This window comes from Lasioglossum baleicum, chromosome 4, assembly GCF_051020765.1.
Source record: "Lasioglossum baleicum chromosome 4, iyLasBale1, whole genome shotgun sequence".
In the NCBI taxonomy this organism is placed as follows: domain Eukaryota; kingdom Metazoa; phylum Arthropoda; class Insecta; order Hymenoptera; family Halictidae; genus Lasioglossum; species Lasioglossum baleicum.
Window position 1 is genome coordinate 6,297,436 of NC_134932.1, and position 17,009 is coordinate 6,314,444.

Below are 17,009 nucleotides of genomic sequence, written 5' to 3' on the forward strand. Positions count from 1 at the left end.
GATGAACTTCTCTCATTGATAACTGTTATGAGCGATCGAAATAAATTTATTTCATCGTCAACTACCATGAATGAGCGAAATAAACTTCTCCCATCGATAACTGTTGTGAGCGATCGAAATATATTTCTCCCATTGATAACTGTTATAAGTGATCGAAATGAATTTCTCTCTCAACGATAACATTTAATCCTTATTTGTAACCAATACGATTTTAGTCGATGAAATACTTGTTACTCTATGACTTTTTTTCTTTTTGGTTATAACAGTTATGGTCCCTGGTCTGAATAAATACATATAAAGGATTGATAGTCGAATCTGACTCTAGAATGAAGTCTCGCGACTGGTATTAAACATTTAGCCGGGAATCCTGAAGAATCCCGGGTACCCCATAGTTTTTAGCTGTACCCTTCTAGCATCTCCCGTCGTGTTCCCCGTTTTTGTATTCCCGTTCCTGTTCAGTGGAAAAGGACATAACCTTCGGTATGATTGCTGGCCGAACGCCGGCTTTTTCTTACATTTGCGTGGTATTCTTCGCAGCGCTCTTGCCGAGGAGCAGAAGAGAGGTTTTCTTCGAAGAGAGGATTCCGCGAACCCCTCTAGAGCCTAGCAAGAATAAACAGTGGCACGGGGCTTCTCGTACTTGCCGGCTGCTTTAAATGCCGCTCTAATTTGAATAATTAATGAGGAACTGTGGAGGACTAGCTTGCTCGGATCGTTAGCATTCGAAAACATCTCCGAACGATTTCCGTAACAGCTGTGAATGATTCACGATGACTGACAACGCTCTCCGTCTCGACTCTCCGAGGGAATTTCCGAGCTCCGCTAATTCCAATTAATCATTCCTAATGTATTATACACACACGCATTCCACTTTCTTCATCCAAATAGAAGAAATATTTCTCATAACAGTCGGAAATGCTATAATGTCCAGGGAACTATAAATTTCAACAAAATTTGATACAGATTTTTACATCAAGCATGTTTAATTGAAAGAAAGTTTAATTTTGCAGTTAAAATAGCTCCGAGTGCAAAGGGTTAAGGTTCAATTTATCCTCCGGTAATTGTGTAAATTAGAAAATATATTGGGCTGACAAATAAGTTCGTTCGGTTTTTTTACATTGGTATAAATCACAAGAACCGAACGAACTTATTTGCCAACCCAATAATTTTAAGGAATTTAACAATTTAAGGTTGATGCGTGGCTTGATTGCTTGACAAACACTGTGATCGGTCGAAACAGAACACGGAGAACGTGCAAAGCCATGACTTGGTACCGGAAGAAGATGGTAAGGCCATGTCTGCGTAAACATAATCAATCCGCAGGGATCCTCCGAGGCCCAACATAAGTTGCACGTCACGAAGGTCGATGGTTTAATTGCCTAGCAGGAAGGAAAGAAGACGCTCACGTTCTCCTCTGGAAAAGTGAACACGATACGCTTCCCGTTGGATCGGTTAGGCGCGTGTTCCAATGAAACCTAAGAACGATCGCGTGACAGGAGAGACCATAATCAATCACGAAAAATTACGTTATCACTGGAAAATAGTTTTACGCTTGAATTGAGATGCCGCGTACGATGTAATACGCCATCGAATATGATTGACGCCGAACGAGTCGTTAGAAGCGCATTACACGAATAAAGTTATGACGAGCATAGTGAATCCATTAAAAACTGGTACACTCGAAGTATTTTTTGTGGACATTTCACTCGAACAAACATTATTTCCTGTCGAGCTTGTATGTATATTGAAATCGTGTGCATATCATTGACCTAAACTTGGGACTTGGGAAATGGAAGAAACAGGCCAGGTAAAGAAATGTACGTAAACCTCAAAGCGTCGATCTTGAATCGTGATTCGTAAATCTTGGGTTAACAGCTTTCTCTGATCTCCAGATCTTCATTTCTTCCCGCTTCTTCGACGAAGGTGAATCTTGTCGGTATTTTCTCTTTTAGTTAGCCCGTTTTCCTCTAACAGCTGGTGTTATGAAATTGACAGTGCGCTACGAACAACCTAGAATTATGAAAGCCAACTGCCTTCAACGATCCTCGCATTATGGGTTCCGCGAAGGTGACATAAAAAACGAGAGACCCAGATAGGGAATCCCACAAGTGACATCACATATTCACACCTCAATGTCATCAACTCTTGATCTACGAGGCAGTGCGGTCGACATCGAGAGCCCACGGTTTCATAGTTAATTAACCAATAAGTTAGGACGGTAGACCACAGCCTAGACCTATAATTATGATAGTATACTTCAGCAGTGTTTTAGAACCCTCGGCAGAATCTTAGAAAATCTTCTGACAGTTTCTAAAAGTTCAAGGGACTAATGACTTGGGTCACCCTTGAACCCAAGGGTCTCGGAGGTATTGAGGTTGTTGCTGAAGGTTCAGGGTCAACCATAATTGGCACCACAGGTTCGGAATCGACCATATCGGTTCTCAGGGGTCTGTGGCCGTCTGTATCAGGTCCCACGGATCTAGAGTCAATTATATCGGATCCCACGGGTCTAGAGTAGCTTATATTGCATTACACTGTCCTAGGTCCTGTGGGTCTAATCAATTATGTTGGATCCCACTATATTAGCTTCCACATATCTAGGGATAACTACAGAAGACCCCAAAGGTTTAGAATCAACTCTATCAGATCCTAGAGTCTACAATAGTCTATTCTAGCGTGTCTAGAGTCCTCTATTTTGATCCCAGGAATCTAGAGTCCACTATATAAAGCCCTGCGGGTTCCGATCCGACCATATCGGGAGCTACGTGTCCGAAGTGGATTGTATCGAGTCCCACGGGTCTGCGATCGACCATATCGGGATCCACAGAGATCTAGGATCTGCTATATCAGGTTCTAGAGTTCAGTACCGGTTGTATCAAGTTCAAAACCAACTATGTTAGACCTACGATTAGAATGAATTACATTCTTGCTATCAAGGGATTAACATAACAATGAAAAAAGGGGGAAGTGCTTCTCGAGGAAGTTACGCCCTTTCCGGCAAGCAAGGAGATCTCTCGGAGCTCGTTGAAATGCAAGCTGCATTCGGACGCCTTGAATCTGCGTGCCGGTTATGTCATGTCACCGCAAGTGGGCCACACCGGCGTCTCTTCCTTCGGTTCTTTTATTTCAACCGGTGAGGACACTGAATATACGCATCGTCACGAACTTTAACGTCTCCTCGTCTCGGTCTTTATCTCTCTTCTCGCTCCGAGTGGCTGGCCTTTTGTACGTAAGAGTTATTCCGCGGTTGTGGCCACCTTGACAAACCAGATTTCCCTCTTGTGTCATTCTTGCGTCGACCGGGCTTGTTTAGTCCCGGTCCAAAGGTCAAGCACACTAAGTTTGTTTGTTTACGAGAAACCCAACAATGACAAACGTCTCCGGGCGACTGTAAAAACTAAAATTCATATTCCAGCGAGACTCACTGAAAACTTCATTCCTGAAAGTTCATCACGACTTCAAGGCTAAGCTGTCTGCGAACTTAGGGACGTCTTCTATCAATTGAACTTCAGGTGATCTATTATAATGAGCTCTAGTAGAAATTCGTACTGTACTTCAGATGTTTTGCAAACCAAGGATAAATCATGTGGGACCTGAGTCCAGAACAATGTCCGGCTAGGACCATTTCTAAGCCATCGCAACTGGTCTATCCGAGTCCAAGGTGATTGTCTATCGGTCGATTGGCCGAACGATGGTTACCAGCGAGATTAATTGATTAGCATAGGTCTCCACACTCGGATGGGACCATCCGATACGCTGATCCCCGACGTCTTCACTACTTCACCCCCTTTATTTGGTTACTCGACCTTATCTCAGCAACCCTCGGACGAACGCTGTCGGCGTTATTACCTTACAAACCGAATAATCATCCAGCATCGCGCGCACCGACTCGAACAACAATGTGATAGACATAACCCGTGACCCGAAACCCTAATGAGAGGACTCGGGGCTCCGTGGGGCTTCCACGGAGAGATCCGTTCGTGTTCCGATGTAATCGGCCCGGTTGTGTTCGGTAAATTGGATTCGATGATAGAGGGCTTTCTGCAGAGCGGCTTGGCTCCACGCTCGTTTGCCCTCCGTGCTCGCGTGCTCGACACGAATCCCTCGTAGGCGGTATTTGACGCGTGCTTCCATCCGATGATGACAGGGTTCGCGGCTCGAGGAGCGGTTTGCGAGACTTGTATCTCACAGTAACCGAGGCTACACGGATCCAGGAATTACGGAAATTTAAAAAGCACACGATCCCCGTGCCGATTGCTCCGAGGATTGCATTTTTCGCCCGGCACAGCGCAATCCTCTGTTCAACGACACCGTGATCTCTCCATGGGCGGCCTCGGTAATTCGTCACTCCGAAAGAATTCGCAAACCGATTTTCTGCTTTCGCAATTGTTAGCTCTGCTTCTCCATTTGCAAGCCACGACGATAATTTTGAACATCATTCATTGTTTAGTACGGGACACGATCAGCACTGTTCCAAACCACCTGGAGACCTTAGATCAAAAACCAGCTAAGTCCAGATGTAGAAGGTTTACATAGATTAATCCTCTCGTTCATCATTAAGTACCATTAACGAAACAATTTCTATTATACGAGCCAATATGTTTGCTTACAATGTAACATACCATTTGTAAATGCTAGTGTACGGTGATCTTCTACTGGTTTCAGTAAAAAGCGTGAAGTACTACGCAAAAAGCAATTACCTCAAGAAATTGCAGGTTCGCCAATCAATTACGTACGCCAGGTGCGATTTCCACTAATAAACCTCTTTCGCTGTATTATCCGCACGTAATAGAGTAGTCGATAGCGTTGCAGCTAATGTCGCAGGCATTTGACACAGTCGCAATCTAACCGCTACACGCCCACGCGAGCCGGTGACGTCGAAATCAGTCAATTGGCTCCTTCTCTTATACGGTTTAACCTTACACCTACCTACAACACTACCAAATAGTAACGCACAGCGAATACACGGGTCCGTACACGACGGTAAACGCGTTGGTTATTTATCGTCGCTCGAAATGGCAGCGCGTACCGGCGGTTAAAGCGAAATGGAGTTAGCCTCTACGCTATTGTTGCACTTCTAATGTAGGTGGCTCGCGAATGAACCGTGTCGGCATCAAATGCCTGCGACATTAGCTACTATTATCTATCGGCGGCTCGATTATTTCGAGCGATGAGGCCATTCGATTATGTTCGCTTGAGTGTGGCCGCGGTTTTGAGTAACACTTCCGCTGGACTTGCTTCGCCATTCATGATCGGCAAGGTTATACAATTACAAAATAAAATTTATACAATTTTGCATTATTCTATACATATACGAAGGTATACGTTAACCGAAGAAACGAAAGAACCAGTTAGATTTTCCAGCGTCCCCGGTGCAATTTATGCTTCCGCCGGAATTTTTAAATATGTTAATTAGCTGAAAAAGGTGTTTCTCGGCAAACGACATGAAATACAGCCGCCCGCAGCAAAAAGCTCGCTAAGTGGCTGCCTGGGCCGAAGCAGGAAGCGCGACTGAATGGATTAATCCCGCAAAAAGTTCGGGATCGTAGAAATCCCCCACTAAAACCCGTATAATTTATTCATCCAACGGAATCGTAGCAGCGCGTACGCACAGTACTCTACTCCGTGCAAGAAGCACGCGGAAGCAACTCTTCACGCGCGAATAAAGAAACGAAAGGAACTTCGCCGGAGACTCTGTTGTCGTAAAGTGAATTCCAGTGGTCGCGATTATGAAGAGCGAGGTACCTGCTAGCTAAGGACAACGCGTTACAACACGTCATCCGATGCAAATCACGACTGCATCCTCGATGCAACGTCCCCGGTCTTCCCGGATTCCGTTTCTTCGAATCCGCTAGTCGTTAACAACAAAGCCGACACGGTATAAGCGAAATGACTTAGCGGACCGTGACACGCCGTAAAACTAATCAATATCAGGAGACAGAAATGGAAATTCCTTTCTCCATAGATTCTTTCTAGAATTTTACTACCTCTCGCGACTGATATTCTCCCCGGTCTGTTTACCTCGACACGCGATCTGCCTTTTTTTTTACTCGGTTCACTCTCGATTGCATTAAAAATTCAAAATTCGCGATGCAGAGAGGCTAAATGAGCCGTTTTAGTGCATCCCTCGATGGCGGATAACGATACCGCTCTTCGAGTAGAAATTGTTTTCTACTTTAACTTTCGATTGAATTGGACTGGCAACAGGTCTTAGGTGGAATACACTAAGAAATGATAACAAATCTACAGTTTAGTACTAACATTTCTCTTTTCAATCGAACACTCCCGAGGATAATCTTGGACAGAACCAGCGAAATGCAGCCTGCAACCAATGATTGCTGTGCAATGCAGCGAAACCGAGTGGCGCAGCGAGGAGTTGCATTTTCAGTGGCGACCCTAACGAGCCATTTTTACTGGCGGCCATGTTCGCCGAGGCAACGGGCTGCGTGGGTTACAAGGGTGATGAAGGATTGCACCCGCAAGAGGAAACAGCAATTTGGGACTCCCCACGTCGCCTTCTGCACTTAACATCGCCATTTCGTGTTCTCCAGGCGGAGCCATAAATCAAAGACGACTCCCAGGTCTGGAGCGCGAGCCATCCTACTTGATCCGGAGCCAACTGATAAATGCAATGCGGATTTTAAATGCTTCCGCGAGTACGCGAGGCCAAGGAACTTTCCTCTCGGGGGAGCTAGCGCCGAAAGCTGGAACAAAATTGAGATACGGAAAAATAGAAATAAAAAGAGAGAGAGGGAGAGAGAGAGAGCAAGAGAGGTCGAACCGTTATGTAAACAGGTTCGGAAGCGAACTGGAAACGATTTTCCACGGTGCGGCACAGGCAAAGGGCCGGAGTCGGCGTTATTCATCGAAGTCGAAGCAGCGGAGGAGCTAGCGGATAAGCTCGGTGTACGCGTAGATGATCAATCTCGAGCGCAAGAAGCGGTGGAACCAGGCCTCCGGAGCTTGCTAGACTAGTCTAACGAGATGTTATCCTCGTTTCCTAGCATTTTCTACTATCCTGCTCTCGCGATGTGATCGGTCCTCCCTGTCCCACCTAGCCTGTCCGTTTTTTCCCCCTCTTGCATCCTCTGCTTCTTGTTTCTCGGTCCGCGAGCGTAGCCGACGCTTTCTCTCTCTCTTTCTGCGCGCACATCTCGCGTCTCACGTCTCCCTTTCTCTCTCTCTCTCTCTCTGTTCGCTGCCGATCTCGATCCTTCCGGCGAAGCGACCAAGTGCATGCTCCAGATCACAGCTGCTCGATATCGGCGCAGCAAACGAGAACGCTCGGTGTAGAAGAAACTGATACCGCGGGTAAAACGAGCGCGCGGCAGTACGTTTAATGAATATCATCAAATGGAACGCCCACGAAAACCGTCCGCCCGCTTCGTTCCACTCTCTTCTCGTCCGTGTGCGCACGCTTTGTGTCTCTTTCCAGGCCGGCCTTTCTCCCCAGCACGAAGACAGGTAGGCAGAGCGACACTTCGAGATCGGATCACGCGTTAAATTGCGAACCGCTAAACCGGGCCCGCACGATAAATCATCCTGAGGGATGGCCACTTTACCAGAACGGCCTAATAATCGCGAAGGGATACGCGAAACATTTATAACCGGACCGGAATTGATTCCCGTGTCGAGGACGGATACACCGAGGCCTCGATTTTTCATATCGATCGCGGCGGCACAGCGACGACGGGGTGCCTCGCCCCGTGACACTGACGATTCCCAAGCGCGATTTGTCTTGCTATTGGCCAGGGCTCTTAAGTCGTCAAACGCAATTACTTCTGATTGACTGGGGACGCTTACCCGGTGATCACCGACCACTGGTCAAGGGGAATTCCAATTAGAGCCGCGCCGATCTCAATGGGGATCTTCACTCGCGCGATCACGTGGGGAGCCATACGCGAGCTCTACAACCTAAAAGTACGGATCGAACGAGGATGAACCGAATGGGCTGAATAAAACATTTTCGCCGACGAGCAAAAAAGCTGGAACTATTATGGCCGGGGCTCGATGGCTCCAAGCATGACTCCTATGAAACCAGGATCCTATCTTCGCTCACCTCAGACAAACAGTCCCCTTGCAATTTCAGGCTACAATCTTTCTAAAGGCACAACAATCTTTTCATAAGCTATACAATTTTCCTACAGGTTCTCCGAGTTTCTAGTGGCTTCGTAATTTTAGTTAGAGGCGAATTCGAGATCGTAAATGAGAGGTAAAAAGAAACAGGCTGTCTTAGAAATCAAAATTAAACCGATTTCGAGAAAACGCACTAAAAAGTATGAAATAATTTCCATTTCATTTATGTGAATACACATGAAGTTGAATACAATACAATCTTTTCGGAGGCGGCGCAAAATTGAAAATTTTCCAAATTACAGATGTTGCTGATTATGATTTCATTGAGATATGATGGATTTGATGGAATATGATGTGAAAGCATGTAGACGAATTTAAGGAATTTCGTAATTTTCGCCGCCTCCGAAAAAGTTCGTGTGTATTCACGTAAATTAAATGGAAATTATTGCATACTTTTTAGTGCGTTTTTTCAAAGTCAGTTTAATTTTTTTCTAAAATTTTTTTATTTCACACTTTTTAGTGGAACGAGCAGAATTTGTAGAACACCGTGGTGTGGTTTTTCGGTCTTATTGGTTATTTGCAATAAAAACCGCAAAGAATGAAAAAGTGCAAAATTTGTTTTCAAGGGACCAATCGGGAGACATACCCTACAAAATGCAGAAGGTTTCGTTCCGATTGATCCATCCATCTCGGCGAAATAAAAAGGCACATACAGATCGAATTGAGTAACCTCCTCCTTTTTCGAAGTCGGTTAAAAAAGTATCACAGATCAATTTCGTAGATTCGCGAAGTGAAAGAAAGAACGTTGCAAGGCATGAAACTAGAGATTTCAGCGTCACCATTAGCGGTTCCGGCGCGCTTTATGCATGATCTCCGTCGGAAATCTGACCTTTGATTTTCTGCCGATACCGATCGAGCCTCTCCGGGCCATGATCGACGACGTAAACGAAACGACGCTGTTGATTGGCGGCGCACGGCACGATATAAAGCTCAGGAAAGGCGCTGCCTGCGGTTCTACGGACAACCAGACCCCCGGCGAGGTGGTGAATAACGATTGGACGCCCACCAGCACGCCGCAAGGTGCGCATCGAGATCGGGCACTGACTGCAAACTGTGTTAAACACCTGAACTTTATGGCGACATTCAATTTTATGACGCGCGCGCTATCGCAAGTGAACTAGAAACCGTCATGCTGCGAGGGTGGAGGTAAACCTCCTTCGGCTAATTGAATGTCCGGCTTAAAAATAACGATCGCCAGAGAGAGAGAGAGCCACGGGGATCCGCGCCGGGGACGGCGATGATTGCTGCGACGCGTGACCCTGGAGCTCGCTGAATCCCGTATCTTGTTCGACAATCACGGAACATGACATAAACTTCCTATGAAACGGCGAGGAGGAGAAAGACGTGGACTCGGTGTGGAAAATGATATACAGGGTTTGTCCAATAAGTATCGGGACTGAAGTCGTAAAAAAAAAATTATTGAAAATATCTGTACATGGATTCAATAATCTTCAAAATATGACTCTTCTGAATCGATACACCGTTGCCAGCGCTTTTCCCATTGTTTATACGCTTCCTGGAAATCGGTAACTATAAGGCTGTTCAGGCATTCGGTCGAAGCCGCTTCGACGTCTTCCCGGCCGTCTTTGAATTTTTTATGCCACTCAAAAACACGCGTTCTGGACATGGCTTCGCCCTTATAAGCCGCACGGATCATATCGAAAGTCACCGCAGCAGATTTGTTAAGTTTAACGCAAAATTTGATGGCACGACGCGTGCACTAAACACGCTTCCACTTCTGTCGCGATCTTCACACTCCAAAGGCTCGGAAGCAAATGAACTTGACATCCCCCATCAATTTAGCCCCTTGAAACCGCCCTCCACCCTTTGCCACTGAATGCAAAAAATCAGTCCCGATACTTATTGGACAAACCTTGTACATACGTTGACAGAGATAGAGGGGAATGTAAAAATCAGACTAGAGTTCCAGCTCGGTTCAGTTAAGGATTCGGACTGTATAAATAGAATCGGATTAGTGATTTGCTTCATCGAAAGACGAAGGAGCTAGTTGCTAAGCGACTTCTGAAGGGAGGCCGAGGCTAATGAGAGGACAAGTCGATGAAAAGTAAGGCTAGGATTCGTACGGTGAACTGAATTCCGCCAGAGGGGAATTAGCGAGATCCCCTGGGGATAGAACGCCCACCGGTGAAAGATGCATTCCAGGATTAGTCTCCGCGAAAGCGTATCTGACATCTCGGCGCACAAGTTCCCGTGGTAGTCAATTTCATAATAAGAGGGACAGCAGGGGAAGTCCCACGTCGCTATCCACACAATCTACCGGCGCGGCTCACGGAATTTCCATTAACGTCTAGTTAGAGGATCGACGATCGCTGATGAACGACAATAAACGACACACACACACACACACACACACACAGAGAGAGAGAGAGAGAGAGAGAGAGAGAGAGAGAGAGAAAAAAAGAGACAGAAAATGAGAACAATGCGTGTCCCGCGGAACAAACAAATTGACTAAAAAGGAAACAAGGATCGCCGATTGCGAGGATTGCTGTCGTGACGGGCGTAGCCTGATCCAATTTAATAAACCTCGCCGGATTTTACGAGACAACAAGAGAGTGTATAGGGTGCGCGGAACAAGTTTCGCAACGTCGTTTCCAGGTTTTATGAAATTTCGTTGTTCCAGCGAGGCTCGATGCTCTGCATCCGAACTGAACAAGTTTGTGGAAGCTGTAAACCCCATGCAAAGTTAATCAGACTTTACGACGCCGCCGACAATCTTTCCCTGTACGTTCTCGTAACGCGGCTGTTAAATTAAAACTCGCCTGTTCCAGAGTTCTCCAGTTCTATAACGATCGAAGACAATTACTTTCGATAGAGACCGGGTACTATAAAATACTGCAATCCCGCGGGGAAGTACATTCTCTCTTTTTAAAGCAACCGGTTCGGTTGTTTCGTAGTGAACTCGTCGTTTCAAACAATTCCTATTGGCTAATTCAACGACGCCATATTGCGACAGGAGATAAGAGTACTATTGGATGCGTCACTTGATAATCAAGACAAGAACGGGAAGCTAAAGAGGAGACACTGTACGAAAAATGTAAACGCAAAATACTTCAAGAAAGGACTAAAATCCATCTAATCCTTTATGGTTTAACATCGAGCCAGACTCGTCATCAACGTTTGCACCCGTAGCTCCATATCGGGTAGGTAAGAACAGTTATAGTATTGCTGAACTGCCCTAAATTGGATACCAAAGTTACATACGGGAACGTAATTGAACTACACGATGCCGTTCTGAAATAAAGGGGAAAGCTTCGGCGCGCAAATAGTTATAGCAACTAATCCAAGATTTCATAGTCGTTTCGATTACCCACGAATACGAAATCCGCACGAAACACGAATCCGAATAGCTGGAGAGAGTATCGCGAAACCTCTAGCCGGCTATCTATCGTGCAGGTATACGTGTTTCGCATCTATGAAGCGTATCGGAATTCCAGCGAGATCGATAGGCAGCGGATTTCTTCGCGTCAAGAGGCGCGCGTAATCGAAACGCTTCGAACCTATTACCGGGCAGCCACCGTCCCGGGCGTATTACCAGCGCGTGTTGCACGAGCCAGCGAACGAGCAAAACGATGCCAACAAATAAATCAAAGATCGGCCTCGATCCCCACCGACATGTTGTACAAATGATCACGCGACCACGTGGGCTACGGCCACGAAGCCCCGCCGCCATTAGATTTCCATTAATGATTGCATTTAATAGACCCTTACGTAATTATGCGCCGAACCACCCACGCGCTGTCTCGCAAACTTCTACCCTCGGATTCTCTCGTTCCTCTCTTTTACGGCCCCCTATCCTTTTTGCTTACCTTTTCTTGATCTTTCGGTCTCGTCTCCTTTCGTTTTAGCTACACTTCAGATTTTTTTACCACGTCTTTATTAGTTCTCAGTTTAATCTACTGTTAGGGGCTAAAATTCCCTGCTTCACTATTTTCTAATCTGATCTGAGGGATCTGATTTTCATGAACCACACAATGGAACAGGACGACAACCGTAAACGAGTATACTAATTATATTAAGAGCTACTCCTGACCCACTGTCGGAAGGAATTCGACCAAACCGAATCGAACTCGTTTCGCGTAACAAAAATCCCGCATTCTCATGATTACGGTTGGCAAGGTCTGACAGTACTGTGAATAAACAGCGCGGACCTTTGTAATCAATTAAAAGTCCTCGGATAGCTTGTGGACGGTAGCTCCAGGTGACCATGTACGGAACCGTTCTATCCCGATCTCATTTCCAGCATTCGCAAAAGAAAAGAGAGAAGACCGGGTATACTGCGGAGCAACGCGTTAGAGCTCGGTTTATAAATACCGGACGCCATACAGACGCGTCGATATAGCTTCTTTCATGAGAGCTGAGACCCTGCCGAGACAAGTAGGCGTAATTTAATTTAACGAACGGCGTAAATCCTCGCGATCGGTCATCGGACGACGGAGACACCGCCACGTCGCATTTCACGGAGATCCAGATAAGGGAAGGAAGAGGCCCGAGGCACGCGGGTTGGCACGCTTAAGCCGGGCCCTTATACATATCGGGAGGGTGCTACGTGTGGTTGGGGACACATCGATCGTCTTAATTAATTCGCGCCGCTCGGAGGAAAGAGCCCCCATCGTTTTATCAATGAACGCTCGCCGGATCTCGCCGCGAGAGACCACGAAACGGTCTTCGACCTCCTCCTAGAAGGCTCGTGTCTGCTCGTCCCTTGCGAAAGGGGATTAACCCCTTAACGATGCCTCGGAGTGTTGTAGGTCAGTGTTAGCGACCCACTCGGGTTCCTACATTCGAGGGTTAAGTTGTTCCAAGCTGACAAACAATTAGAGAAATTGACCAGTAAACTTATGTCCATAAATTTCATCAATATTTTTTTCGATTTTTTGTAGATTTTTGAAGCTGCAAGCTCTTAGAAACATTACGATGAAAATGTGAATAAAATCACGGTAACAAATGCGTATGAATGCTTCCAGCATTAAATTCGTGAGGGTTTAGTATAACGGAACCAGCAGGCTATCGTCGGCGTCTTAAAGCGTCTCACGGTCAATTGCAGCATCCTGACAGAAAGCTAGCGCAGGCCCGAGGCATAAAACTTTCATGAATTCGCGATAGCCGAAGCTTTACCGGCGGCTCAAACGAGAGTCTGGTTTAACTTGCACGTTCGTGCAATTACTTTTAGTGTTATAACAGCTCCTATGATGATGCGAGTATGGCGTACGCGTGTGGGTATCCGTGCCGCAGTGTAAAAAGCTAGTTTTCTCGGGCAGCAAGCCGTGCCGAGCCGAAAGTGTAGACGTTGTAGTACACCGGGGCCGTAAAACAGAAATTATTAAGTGGTTCGTAAAGACAAGACTCATACGCGGTTGCCATTCAAGAACAAAGCCTATGGTTCATAGCACTCCGACGATGGAATCAGGGTCGTTATCGTATGGCCATTCGCATTAAACGACCAGACGTTTCCACGTGTTCGTGTAGCCCTATCTTCCCCTAAACACGTCCCTTAACAATTATTTTGGAAATAATCGCTTTCGGTAAAAGAAACAAAAGTATGGCATTGGCACTTTTTATTTAAACGGCAAATATTAAGAATTCCTGGTATGGAAAATCATTTTATATTGCTTCTTATTTATATTTCAAAGCAACGCGTTGTAAGTTTTCATAACAGAGGGCCACACAGTGTAGTGTGCAGTGTAAATAGTGTTTTATTAAAACTTTCGTTACGAGTAAGTATACTTCATAGCTTTATAACTTAATTTCGGACTGTACTACAGATGTAATAAGTGCGTATATTATAAATTATAAAACAAATAGCCCGTTTAACGTTTACTTCTCACTGTGCCAATGACTGTTTTTTATACGTCTTACGTCTTTATATTTGTCTTACGATTGTTATTCACTGAATATATTTTATAATAAAAGATTTATGACTAGTAAAACCGTTTGATTTTGCAGAAATATCTCCATTAGCTTATAATAATAGCAAGTTAAGCTCGTTTAAACATTTCAAAAAAAGATAAAAAGATTTTTACTACGATTTTGGCTTATGGTGCCAATCATTGTACAGTTTACCCTACTATTGTAGAATTTTAAATAAATTGTATCGTAAAAGCTAGAGTGTTAAACAGCCCAGAGATGCAATAAATATTTCCAGCAGAACGTGCATAAATAAATTGTCAGGAAACCATGCACACATGATTCACTAGAATTCACCGTGTATTTGTATTTTTATAAAACATACTTTGAAGTGACCCTGGGAACTCATTTCTGTCTCGTAGCCGACGAAACGTGGTGTATGTGCAACGGTTTCTCCGTGATATATTTTTTTTTTACCACGGTATAACTTGCACGCTATTCTGCCATTTTGGGGGATCCGCGCGCGAGCTGGCAAAATGTTAAAGATTCCACGAGCGGATATAAATCTCGCCCTCCTTGTAAGATGTTTCACAATATATGGAGATTGCTTTAGACATGTATGTAGGTGGCATAAAAATGATTAAGTAATATAGCTCTTAGACTCTGAATTAAAGCGTAAAAATTAATTTTAGTTTTCTTAACTTCCAACAGACGCGACGAAGAAACGATGATTGCCAAATATTTTTCAATCAACTAAAAATCGAGAAGTAGGGCAGACGATGAAAAACCAGATGACGGGATTAGGTTAGTAGTGCAGCAGTCGTTGTAGGAAACAGAAAAAGCGGACACGCCCAATTCGTTCTGGGTCTACTCAATCATCGGCTGTTGCTGCATCATCGTCATCGTGAGCCACTAATGTCGTGAACATTATACAGCGCATTTTTGACGGATTTCTCTCTCTCTCTTTCCCTCTTTCGTATGCTCATCACACATTACTCGAAGGATGTCTACTTTAATTGTTCACAGAAAGAATTATCTACTAATCCGTCCTAACGGTGTCAATGATACCGAGGATTCGAAACATCATCAGCATTAGTAAAAGTATACGCAAGGATGCCGAGGACGCGGGTGTAGAATCCTCGAAAATTATGTCATGACAATTCAACTGTGACAAGGTGTTCCACTAATTAATTTACAATGTTGGCAACAGGCTCGCCTTCAATTAACGTCCACCGTGTCATCGCATGCATCTTAAAACGTGAATGAATTAAGACGCGAAACGAGAATTTAAATTAACCATGACTGCATCTGATCATCGTCGGTACACTCATTCAAAAATGTGTTATTTTATGAATCGTGAGCCCGGAATTTTTATCGAACGAAATGCAAATGAATACTCGAGTCGGAATGAACCTGGTAATTAAAGCTACTTGATGTAATTTCAATAGAGAGTAGTTTCAGTAAACTGATTCATTAAGAAAACAATTTTTTTCAACCAAAAATTTTAGTGGATTGTAATGAAACTGTGTAATCAATTTCGATAAGGCTAGCAACAATGAAGAACATCGCGAACCGTTCGGAAGGTAGGAGTTCCGTAACCTCTTTCTCTTAAAGCGTGACGGAGAGGCATGCGCGCGGATGTCGAAACGAAATATTTAATGACGGTGTTGTGTAGACGATGACACAATTACACATACAATTAGTTGCGACGCGATGGTCAACGGAGCCAGTGGACGTTCGGATAATAAAGCGACCTAGGGGAACGGTTCTTGAATCGGGGTTTCCGAATCGTCCGCGCTCGTCAAAGCGAGAGCTCGCCCGAGCAACTAAAGAAAACGTTGCACAGCTTCGATGTGTATACGAAACGCGTGACACGCAACAAGGCAACCGGGAGAGCCCAGACGCAGCAGAACTCGGCAATACCTTTTTATGTCGTGAAATGATAATAAGCCGCCTATGACAGCATTTTCGCCTTGCGTAAATGGCCATTGAGCGGCACTTTACCTCGCTTCCACGGGCCCCGTAAATAGGTACCTTAAGAACCGCAATGCTTCTCGCCGAGGAAAACTTTCGGTTCGCCATGCGGCCAACGCGAAACCTGCGTTTCACGCAACCCGTGTCGCAATTAGCCCTTTCGCGGCCGCGGGACAATCAAACGCGAAAATGGAACTTAATTAGTGAGGCTCACGAGCTACGCAGAACCCGGATTCTCGAGGAAATATTAGAAAACTGTCCGCCTAAACGGTGCACAACGTCATAAAAAGTCTAATTGAGACCTGTGGTATTTCATTAAGGGGGTAGAGTCCTTTTTTCCAGGATTGGGATTTTTTAGTAGTCAAAAACGTTAGATGAAAGATCTATCTAGGGCGCTGTCTCCCTCAAAAGTCCTATATTTTCGTTTACAAGGCGTAATTTACATGATTCGGAAGCAAACAATTGCGATATTTTCATAGCTAATGCTGCCGAATAATGCAAATTACGCCTCGTAAACGAAAAAGTAGGGCCTTTGAGGGAGATAGCGACCTAGATCGATCTTTCATCTAGCGTTTTTGACTACCGAAAAACCCCGTGTTTGTATTATCAAGAAATGAGGAAAAAAACGATCCCTTAAAGGAAAAAATCCCTTAAGGATTGTTGCACCGAGATCATTCAAGGAAAATTTTTAAGGAGAGAAGGTCCATTAGGATCCAGAGCTGTCCTCGAGACGCCCTCAGCGTCTCCATGAAGATGGCACTGACAATTACCATACCAAGGTCCCCATACTCCCCCTGTGAAATCGACAAGCATGACCATAATTTTAATTACCGCAGGCAAACGAAGTTCACGGCATCGTCGGACATCTTCATTAGGGGGCGGCTATAGTGTTTGGCGCGTCTCGCAATCGTTACGGTTTACGAGCATTAAGAAAATGCGTTAATGCGGACTGATACGCCTATATAAACGCGCGGCCCGCTTACGGGTGCCATAACGGGGCGTTTTTCACAGACCGAGAATTCTAAACGGTGTAC

General features: G+C 45.1%; 1 protein-coding gene across 2 annotated transcripts in view; it reads right to left on the minus strand.

The window, feature by feature from the left end:
* LOC143207872 (uncharacterized) overlaps positions 1–17,009 on the minus strand; it is a 249,287-nt gene that overhangs the window by 215,947 nt on the left and 16,331 nt on the right. Inside the window, exon 1 of one of the 2 annotated variants that reach the window (XM_076421730.1) lies at positions 8,966–16,363. The exons of the other annotated variant lie outside the window; for it this stretch is intronic. Within the exon in view, the coding sequence (XP_076277845.1) occupies positions 8,966–9,164 (199 nt within the window). The 5' untranslated portion in view covers positions 9,165–16,363. Of the gene's footprint in view, positions 1–8,965; positions 16,364–17,009 lie in introns of those variants that run through there. 2 annotated transcript variants of the gene reach the window in all.